The sequence below is a fragment of the Polyodon spathula genome, chromosome 1, assembly GCF_017654505.1.
Source record: "Polyodon spathula isolate WHYD16114869_AA chromosome 1, ASM1765450v1, whole genome shotgun sequence".
NCBI lineage: Eukaryota > Metazoa > Chordata > Actinopteri > Acipenseriformes > Polyodontidae > Polyodon > Polyodon spathula.
In genome coordinates, this window is record NC_054534.1 from 3334844 (window position 1) to 3345898 (window position 11055).

General features: G+C 45.7%; 1 protein-coding gene and 1 long non-coding RNA gene across 2 annotated transcripts; both read right to left on the reverse strand.

Moving 5' to 3' along the window:
* Positions 1 to 652: 652 nt before the first annotated feature.
* LOC121329643 (ankyrin repeat domain-containing protein 34B-like) lies at positions 653 to 2481 on the reverse strand. The gene has a single exon (XM_041275376.1). It carries the CDS (start codon positions 2437 to 2439, stop codon positions 868 to 870), a length of 1572 nt encoding a protein of 523 aa, XP_041131310.1. The 5' UTR covers positions 2440 to 2481; the 3' UTR covers positions 653 to 867.
* Positions 2482 to 6647: 4166 nt separating this feature from the next.
* Positions 6648 to 8989, reverse strand: LOC121329729. The gene is made up of 3 exons (XR_005951803.1): positions 8855 to 8989; positions 8667 to 8761; positions 6648 to 7671 (listed from the first exon to the last, which is right to left on the reverse strand). It is a non-coding gene; the product is annotated as an uncharacterized LOC121329729 (long non-coding RNA).
* Positions 8990 to 11055: the final 2066 nt, after the last annotated feature.

Here is an 11055-nt window from a genome sequence, read left to right on the forward strand (position 1 = left end):
TGCCATCATCAGTATTATCACATTCTTATAATAACTGGTGCCATCATCAGTGTTATCACATTCTTTTAATAACTGGCGCCATCATCAGTGTTATCACATTCTTATAATTAATGCCTTTCTGACCTTCTTCAGATATGGAGTGGCCACAAACCCTACCCAACAAAATAAACTCTTAGGGTGATATAGCTGCCTTGATTCATTCTATCAGCTGCTGAAATAAGCTGCAGTTGGATTTCTTAGAGCATTTTACAGCACTGTGGAACCTCCATGGATTGCTGCGTCAACCTCTTCTTTTTAGGGCTAATCTCAGCATAGCCAAACCCCTGAGTTTATTATAGAGTACCCTAAAAATAGATATTGGTCTGCATTTATCACCACTGGCATACACAACTAACAATTGATCATAAACCATATGAATATCTTCATTATGACATTCTGCTATTGGACTGATAAAACTTGCATTTTCTTACCATGGTGTCTTTGGGTAAGGTGACCATATGGCTCCATGTTCAGTAGGACAGTTTGGGATAGTTCAGGCTTTTCAACTCACAACCCAATGCATTTGGGTATGTTTTACCTGTCTCAGGTACCATTTTTTCCTTTAAGAGAAGCGGGACTACACTTACCAGAATGCATTGGGTTGTGAGCTGAAAAGCCTGAACTATCCCAAACTGACCCACTGAACACAGAGCCATATGGTCACCTTCTCTTTGGGTCCCGCGCAATGTTTGTAACAAAATGGGATGTCATACTTTATAGCAAGCAGGAAGAGATGCACTACAGCAGCATTAAGAGCACACATATTGCTATGGAATGCATGTTAACTTGAGATTTCACAATCAAAGACAATGGCTCAATTTTCACAAATTAATGACCAAAAATCTTCTCAAAATTAACTAGCTGTTTAATCTGTTCAGTCTGCATGGAGTGTCTCCGTAGCAGCATTTTCTTAGCTTTGAGATCCTTTGGGAAGGCAGGCGCCGTGGGAATGAGGGGTTTGGGGCCACTGGAGATGACCCCAGCAGGCTTGTTATTGTTGGCCCCGATATCTGGGATTGGTGGGTGGGGGTTGAGGGGAGGGAGGTAGCCTGGCCTTGTGTGAGAAATGTGATCTAAAAGCAAGGCCCCCGACCCCCTGCGCTCCAGCACCCCAGGGTGCCTCCTGCTCACTGAAGCAGCGCACATGTTCTCCAGAGACTCTCTCGAGCTGGACATGGTGGAAGACCTCATGGAGATGAGCTTCTTCTTCTCCAGAAGCCCCTTGCTGTCTTCGCTGGCCACAGGCGTGGTGTACACAGGGAGCTGGGAATCCGAGCTGTAGTGGTCCACTCCGATGGTGCGTCTCTGGACAATGTTTCTCAGGCTCGACACAGCGAGGATCTGAATGGAATCGGGATCCTGGTCTACAGGGACGGCGCTGCTGTTCCGGCAGGCATCGGCGTGCGGGGAGTGGGAGTAATTCTCATCGTAGGACATCTTCCTGGGCAGCGCCCCACTGGAAGCCTGCTCTAAGGTCTTCAGCAAGCCACTGGTGTCCTTCACGTCGATGCTCTGGTGCCGGGTGACATGCTGCTTGAGGAAGGGTAGCCTGTTGACCTCTTCCTCTGGGGTTATGTCCTGCAGGTCCTCATTTAAGGACGTGGCTTTGTTCTGGTGGAGGAGGGAAGGGGGGATCTTCAGCCAGGGTTCAGAGTGGAGACGCTGCAGGTGGAGCAGCTTGGCGACCCCCCGGGCTGGGCTGGGCTTTCTGGTGGGGGAACCAGGCTGTGACAAACCTTTGTCGTTTGAGAGAGGTCCTTGGTCTTTGAAGCTGAACAAGTGTGGTTCCTGGTCAGTGCAGGTGGATAACGGAGAGGTGGTTTTCAGCTCGATCTCTGATGGAGACATGCAAGGGATTGGGGAATGCCTGTCATCAAGGTCTGGAGGGGGAGGCACGTTCAGGTACTGCTTGGTCATTTGCCTCTTTGATAGTGACTTGTCCGTTGTGATGATAATGACCTCTTTGCCCCTAGCCTTGCAGGCATCTAGGAGGACTTTCAGGGTGTCTTTGTCTTCCGAGTTGACAGCGTACACCAGGGCTGAGCTGCTTGAGTGGTCGTCCAGGCTGGGATCGGCTCCGCTCTTCAAGAGCAGGGACACCACCTCCACCCCTGCCCTCTCCAGGCAGGCATGCATGAGTGCCGTCTTCCCCGTCTTGTCTTGGATGTTGGGGTCGGCGTTGTTCTCCAGGAGGTACTTCACCATTTTAGCCTTGCTGACGCTCTGCTGGTCTGCATGCTTGGTTTTGCAGGCAATCATTAAAGGGGTCTCTCCCCGCTCGTTGCTCTCGTTTATATAGGCGCCCCCTTCCAAGAGCAGCCGGGTGAGGCGCAGCCTGCAGAGGTAGACCGCTTTCAGCAGGGAGTTGCCATCAGTGCGCACTTCCATCGCATCATCCATTCTGGCTATTGGTTCACGTCATTGTATTCCATGGGCGTGATGTCCAAGACCTGAGATTGGCAAAAAAAAATAAACAATCAACTAACCAGTTATTGGACAGATAAAAAGCAATGCACCCATTAATTAACAAGCAAAAAAAATAAATTCAACAAATGCCCTTTTTTTATTGGTACAGTATGCCTTGAATGCAAAAAACCCAACCTGCAGCCATGGTATAAAGTCACATGTTACAAAATTGGACCTGTTTTTGGGAAGGCCTGTGTTATTATACTAGATTGTAAGACCTTCTCAGTTTCCATGCCTTACTCTCAGGAACCCTATTACAGTTTTGCTTGGCCATTTCAGCACAGCCAAGTCTTTCCAAGTACTTCTGTTTGGGTAATGGCAGGAGACAGAGTACTGAAGAGGTGGGGACTCTCATGGTGCCATGACCGATGAAGTGCAATGTGACTTGTAAATAATTCACGCGCGGTTGGGAGCTTTGGAGTTATTGTGTAATTATAGTTCACGGTGTATTTAAGGGGAACGGGTGCACTGTAAAAGAGAGAGAGTTTGGTAAAAGTAAAATAACAGTTGCTATTCACGCTGGCTGGCATTGTGTTATGTTTATTCTGGCCATTGTGCCGTTTCTTTTGTGTTTTGTTTTAAATTCATGGGGTTTCCATGCAAGTTTTTTTTTTTAAATTCGAGACATTTACACGAGAAAAATATCACGTATAAAATGCATTTTGGGATTTCCGTTTGCTCAGTTTATTTTACTCTAGGAAACCGGACTTTTCACCTGACTTCATGCAAATTAATGGGAAAGGTGGGCATTGATATGTAAATTAGCTAGGCGTAAAGTACACGTGCTGTTTTTGAAGATTACTAGTAAATTTTGTGAAAATGTGGTTTCCATGCACAGAGAACCGGTACACGAATGAATCTACGCTGCTGTAATAAAACAAAATACCTCGTGCCTGGTGGGTTAATAATGTGTTTTACTGCTCTTGCCCAAATTGTTTTTCAAAAGTCATTAGTGAAGTGTCATGTCATTAGTAATGAATACTGTTGCAACTAATTTATCTGAAACTGACCAACAAGTATTACAGATCAAAATGCTTAAAACCGGTGGAGACGGCAGGGGATCAGGTGATGCTGCTTGTACTACCCTGGCTTTGGCGGCAAAAAACAGTAATAAAAAAAAGCCGCCCGCATTATCATTAAGGTGAACTACACCACTGCTAACCATAAAATCGCCCAACAGCCTCTACTTTCTGCCGTCTTGGAATCCGCAGTAACAACTGACCTGCTCCCTTGCAATATTTATAGTTAAGAATAAACACGCTCATTAACATTTACACATGAAATGCGGGTGTAGCAGGGCTGTAGGAAAGCCCTGCTGTTTAATCGTATTGTTTGTTTATTTTTAGAACGGGATCCCACCCTCTGCCCCTGTGTTATTTTGTATTTGTTTATTGTATTGTGTTTTATTTTGTTTATAGATGACGGCCGTGTGTTTTGTTTGTTTATTATTTATTGTATGACGGCATAGCTGTGTTTTAGTGGGAGGACTACATGCCGCTCCCACCTCCACCAGCAGAGGGAGCATGCCTGCTGATTTCCCCACTGCCGCCAGAAGGGGAGGAGCCCCGGCTACCTTCGCTGCCAGAAGGTGAGGAGCCCCTGCCGTCTTCGCCAGGAGCAGAGCAGTAGGAGCTGCCTCTGTCTCCACCACCACCACCAGGAGCAGAGCAGCAGCAGCTGTCTCTGTCTCCACCACCACCACCAGGAGCAGAGCAGCAGCAGCTGTCTCTGTCTCCACCACCACCACCAGGAGCAGAGCAGCAGCAGCTGCCTCTGGCTCCACCACCACCACCAGGAGAAGAGTGGCAGTAGCTGCCTCTGTCTCCAACCCTGCTAGAGGGAGAGAAGCAGGAGCTGCTTCTACCTTCACCATTGGAGGGAGCAGGGCAGGATACTGCCGGACCTCCGCAGCCCCTGCATAGGTTGCTGAGGGGAGCACGGGGGAAAAACACCCGGCCACAGTGGCTGCGAAGAGGGCCAAATCCCACACCACAGCTAGGCCTGGCTCTCCTCCCGCCATCGCCTCACGAGGGTCTACTGCTGCCCTGCCTTGCACCGCCCAAGGATACCTGCCTTGCACCGCCCAAGGATGCCTGCCTTGCACTGCCCAAGGATGCCTGCCTCGCACCGCCCAAGGATAACTGCCTCGCACTGCCCAAGGATGCTTGCCTCACACCGCCCAAGGATGCCTGCCTCACACCGCCCAAGGATGCCTGCCTCGCACTGCCCAAGGATAACTGCCTCACACCGCCCAAGGATGCCTGCCTCGCATTGCCCAAAGATGCCTGCCTCGCACCGCCCAAGGATGCCTGCCTCGCACCGGCCAAGGATGCCTGCCTCGCATTGCCCAAAGATGCTACGTCTGCATCGCCTGGGGATGCCTGTCGCTCTGCATCGCCTGAGGCTGCCCCTCGCTCCTGGAGCTGGTACTAGTCCTGCAGGACGGCAGGAATCACCGGGGCCGGTGCCTCAGAAAAGGGGGCGGTCGGCTACAAAGAGGTCAGGAGACCAGCTCCCCCAGCCGCACTTTCACGGCAGGATATACAGTGGCTGGAGCCCCACAAAGGGGAGCTGCTGGCCATGAAGAAGGGGGGAGGTCAGGAGACCAGTTCCCCCTGCTACAGTTCGGCAGGAGCCCCGGCAGAGGGAGCTACCAGCCAGGAAGACATGGGGGGAGGAGGACCTCCCACCTTGGCCACCCCCATGGATTACTCCAGATCCCTCTTCCGGGACTTTGAGACTGAGGGGGGAGGTGGCCGTTGGGGCCATGTGTGCTTCGCACAAGGAGGGGGATATGTAGCAGGCTGGTAGGAAAGCCCTGCTGTTTAATCGTATTGTTTGTTTATTTTTAGAATGGGGTCCCCCCCTCTGCCCCTGTGTGATTTTGTATTTGTTTATTGTATTGTGTTTTATTTAGTTTATAGATGATGGCGAACAGCCGTGTGTTTTGTTTGTTTATTATTTATTGTATGACAGTGTAGCTGTGTTTTAATTTTGTTATTGTTTTGCAGCGTGGATGGGAAGCCCGTGCAGAAGGTGGCCAGCTCTCAAATTAATTAAGTGATTAATTTGTTGCTAATCGGGAGATGGTTACCTGTATACATACCTGCAGCTCTCTGCACTCCGGGTGGGGGTTCGGAAGTGGAGAACGGGAGAGTGAGAGGAGAGATTCAGTTAAAAACAGCAGATATAGGAACAGTGAAGACGATAGCCCAGCCTGACCTATATTTGTATTTTGTGTTTGTGATTTATTTTTGTTTAAACCTTCTATTTTTGTGCTCTGTGAGCAGTGTTTATTTTTGTTTAAATATTTTATTTAATTTTGTGTTATTTAATAAACGGTGCACGCCCCGCCTGTAAACTGCAGTTACCTGACCTGTGTGTGCTTCCTTCTTCTGGTCTGATGTCACCGCAATGCCATTTCCTGCCACAGAAGGTTTCCATGCAAAACTGGGTGTGGATTTTCCTGTGTGTTTCGTCATTTACAAGAGTAAATAGATTTACCCTATCCCCCCCCTTTGGCCGTTTTTTTCGGGCACAAACCTGATTTACCCGAGTAATTGTCCCAAACGCGCACCTCACGTGTAAATTGACCTGCATGGAAACCCAATGATTGTGTGCTTTCTTTTGTTTAAATAAACGTGAGCCCAGCAGCTCATATTAGACCCTGCAGTCACTGCATCCTGAGTGTTTACTTCCTGTCTGACCACACCCACATCAGCCGTCCGTGACAACGGCCTGTTATCCAAAACTAAAAAGTGCTGTCATTATTTCATGTATTGAGATTTTCAATGTGAATCTTATAGATCTGAGTCACATAAAAATCTAATCATGTGAACACAGCACATACAGAATGTATAATATTGAGTAGCTTCAAAGCCCACGCCTCAATAGCTTTCTTGTCAGCTTTAACCTTGCTTCCACAGTTCTACAGCTTCTTTTTATTACAGTTACAAAAGTAACTGCGTCACACCTGAGTTAATACAAATGAAACAAAATAAAAGATTTGTGAAAATCTCAGGGCTGAATCTGACCATCTGTCTAGCGGATACAATGCAGGTGGGAGTAAAACTTCAGGGACAAAAAGTCTTTTCAGAAGTTACCATACCATTCCATTTCTCATCAATAAAGATGACAGGCCAAGGAGAGAAAACGAAGGAAAGGCTGAGACAAAGGCAGAAATGCAGCATGATAAAACAAGAGCAGGTATTATAATGGAACACAGAATCAAAACACAGAACTGTAATGAAGTCATTTTGAGAAGATGCAAAAAGTTTTTAAAGAATCTTATTGACCAAATTTGTGTTTTCTACTTTTGTACATATTCATGTAAGACCTGGGTGTTCGTTTCTATGAAAGCTTGTGTCTGTATGGATTGGAAAATATGCATGATTCTAAACAGTGGGGGTACAAAACAGATGTTATACAATGTGATTCTCTAAAACTCGGAAAACATCCTACTGTATCTATGAGCTGTGATTTGCTATACTAGGTGTAACAGCTACCAAAAAGAGTCGGACTTGCCTTGATACTTGGTTATGAAGCTTGTAACCTGGTCTCATCTCACTGACGGGTCATAATCCATTATGTGAGTCTTTACACAATACTGTCCATTACACTCTTCCCTCCTCAAACCCCAGCGACCGGCTGCAGCCAATCAACGAGATCGAAGTCATTGCAGTCAGTGTAATGGGGTATAGGCTGGGCGTGAACCAGCGACCCTGCACAAGGCAAGCAAGCTTCTTAAACACTATGAAAAGAGCCGGACTGCTCTGCATTCCTGGCTAGAGTTCATTGCCATTCCCTTGCATTGGATAACAAGTTCCAACACTAATGTATATCAATATCTGCTGAACGTTTCACATATTAACAGGTTCTGACACCCCTGGTAGGTCATGAGCTGGGCAAACAGACACAGCAGTACGCAGGTGGTCACACACACACACAAGCACACTTTGTGTCTCGCAGTGTCTTTGGCATCAATGAATTGCATGCACCCCAGTCCTTAGCAACTGCTTGTTACATCGATTAATTAAACAGTAGAACTGGTTCCTTTGAGGTCTGTTAATATTCCTGCTTTCCTTTAATTCTGAGAATCCTAGATCGCTGTATTCCTTGTACTATGCCTCTTGGTAATGATTCTACCCTTTGTGTTGTGCTCACTACCTGGAGAGAGAGAGAGAGAGAAATAATGAAAAGCAGCAAACACTGCTGAGAAAATAAAGTCAAGTCGAATAAAAATATAGACGAAAATGTGAGTTTGAAAACAAGCAGGAGAGTGAAATCTTTCAACTAACAACACAGGAAGGGCTACTTAACTGATGTGTGCATACTCTGAGATTCTGGGCTTTTACAGATTCATCTAAGATTGTATTAAGAATTTTTGAAGAGGTTATTTCACGGTTTTGCTTCTTAATTGATGGCTTCATGGGTCTCTCCAATCTACATAATGGAAATCAACATGGCCAACAGGGTTGCAATATAAAAGCAAATCCACATGTGAGCCACACGAAAGGTAGGATGTATAAAGGTGCTGTGCACAGTATTTATTTACTTGTACAGTCAATAAATGAGATGCATAGGAGGCAATCCCAGTCCATCTCAGATCACAACTGCTATTCATGGGAGAGCAAACAGTACATAGAAATACAAACGTGATCAGCTTTAAACTTACCATTATTTAAGCTACTTGATGGTGTTTGTTTAGACCTTTTTTAATTGTCAACCGTGTGTATATCAGAGTACATTTCCTGAGTACCCCTTGTAATTACTGCATGCATCGCTTAGGTGTGCTGCTAAAGAATCTTTGTTCTATTTGTTCTATCTTTGTTACCAAATGTTCAATATGCATAATGTTTAAATATGGCATTGCATTCTGGAATGAACTTCCAATTCCCCCAATAACTATTTATAGTTCACATTCCCCATATGCATGTATGCCGGGTCACTACACAGTGGTTCAGAAGATGAAACATTTCAAGCAGTCAGAGTGATGCCCTGAAGAATGCAGCTCTAAAGAAACCACAGGGTCATTCTAGCAGGTTTTACATTCCTCCTCGTTGAAGTAATACTACAACATGTATCTAGCACGTCTTCTGTGCACTTCTACTCCAGGACCACTACAAAACATAATTCACTGTCTATAATGATAACACACTTACCAGCGTCTATCCTGCTTGGAGCTCTTGCACTGCTGTCTGACAATGCTTCAGGTACTGGTAATCCACTCTGGAGAGACTTGCCTGCCGTGTTCAGCCTTTTTTATTTGACAAAAAAAAAAAAAAAAAAAAACCCTGAATACATAAATGTATATGTATGTATACAGTATATGTATGTATGTTATATTTACCCAGTTATTGTAGTCCTTGAAATTTTCAGAAAACAATGCTTATAAAGTTCCAGTAAGCTGGTTCCTAAAAATGGAAGCTAAAAGGGCTCCTGGAAATGTCACAGGTAATTTCAGACAGCATGCTTTTACTCATTCAGGTTCATAAGAGACAGACACACCGATCTCTTGCTGTATCTAAAAGTCTGCTAAATGCTGAGGGGGTGTGGCTGAGTGTGCGGCCAAGTGACAGGAGGACTCAGCCAATGAGAAAGACTCTTGAAGGTGTTCTGAAGCAGAGAGGATTCCAGAGTTCTGGGTGTACAGAGCAGCCAGTTAATTCCAGTTTGACCACAGCCGAAAGTTCAATTTCATCCCACTCGTAATTTCTGGGAATCCTTTAGAGACAATAGGAATATTAATTGTTCAGGTGGTTATAATCACTACGGAGGAGTACAGGTCATTAGGATGGGAGCTGATAAAACAGTGGGGTGACACTGGGGTATATAAGGTTAAACAGGTGCTACTAAACAGTGGGCTTGCTAAATATACAGTATATACTACATTATATTACATATTAAAGATGAAATCCCTTATCAATGGATTTAATAAATGCATTACTTTTTTCATATTATGCCTCGTTTCCACAGATTTTGTTCCAGTGTGTTTTGTGATATATAAAAGCTTGGGTACATTGGACAGTGTGAATATGAATGCTCTTTTAGTGCAGCTGATAAGCTCAAATATAGAAGGTATTGTGCATGTTATGATAAAAGCAGAATTTTCCACAGTGTTTCTACATACCCTAAGGTTTGTTTTCATATGTGGAGACATCTTGGATTTGACCTTTGACGACCGTTAGAGGTCAATGACCTCAGACAATGATAATTTGCTATTTTAACCCCATGTGTCATAACAACATGATAGATTACATAGATGTATGTGCATTTCTGTGTACTGGAACACTATTTTCATATATGAAATCGCTGGAGGTTTGACCTCTGCCGACCTTGAGGTCAATGACCTCACTCAGGACTCAAATGTGCTGTCCGATTGGGAAGTTGTAATGAATGCCACAAATAAACCATTTTATTATGAATTTAGTGTCTACATGTACATTAGTTGCCACACAGATACGTATTAGATGCAGATAGGTGAGGCACTGGTAGCTCTGAGTAATGATCTGAGTGCTAGCTTAGTGCTAACATTCTCCAGAACAGGAGCAGTGGGCAGTGCACTTGAGGGCGGCCTTGACACATTTGCATTGCCCAGTGCATCCCTTCCTACACCCACAGTGAATGAGTTAATAGCACAACTGTGATGCTTCTGGTAGAGTGGTCCACAGTGGTTGCCACCTTGTGGTGTCCTTCCTCCAGCCCCAATCTGATGGGCTTGGAAGCTCAGGGTCGGGAGTTAGGGACTGTTTCCAGCAGTTGGCTTGGTAGCTGGCCCGTTTGATCTGCTGTTTCATTGCTGCCTGTGTTGGTGGTATGTTCTCCAGGCTCCTTGACTTCTGCTTGAACAGTTGCTTCCTGGCTTCATTGACCTTCATGATGTCACTCGGTCATAGAGCAATACCACAGACCACTCCAGTACTAACATCTTTGAGTCACTGATGTCACTTTGCATGAGTAGGATGTCTTCAAATGCCTCAGTAGCCTCTGGGAAACCTTTCCATGTGTCTCAGGCAGTCTTCTTGCCTCTCCCCAAATGCAGAGACAGTGTCACACCCTGTGAATGCATGGAAGACAGGGAGAGTGGCACAAATCCTGGGATCCATCACATCACAACACCGGTATCTACAGTGCGCACATATGCTTTCCTGCACCCTTTCTGTACAGCATCTGACATGTAGGAGGAGGCAGGTGTCCATTTCCTCGTGGGAGCAGGAGGCCAGGTTTGTCACATTGGTGTCAGCCAGGGAGCACAAGACATCCCTTTCATGGGTTGCATAGTTGGCTTTGTCTTCCTCAGTTGGGAGGCTTGTCACTTGTTGGGACAGGAAGGTGAACAGTTCGGTTTTGTTCTCATCCACACATAGGAAGTCTTTCCGATTTTTGGGTATTACTGTAGTGGGGACCACTCGCCGTCGAACACCCTTGCCTCTCTTCTGCATGGTTGTGCTTTTCAAGCTCTGTGTGATGTACACATCCCTGACAATGTCCACTCGATCAGCTGTCTCTAGCTGAGGAGATACATACGGTGTAAACACCTTGTCTGCATAG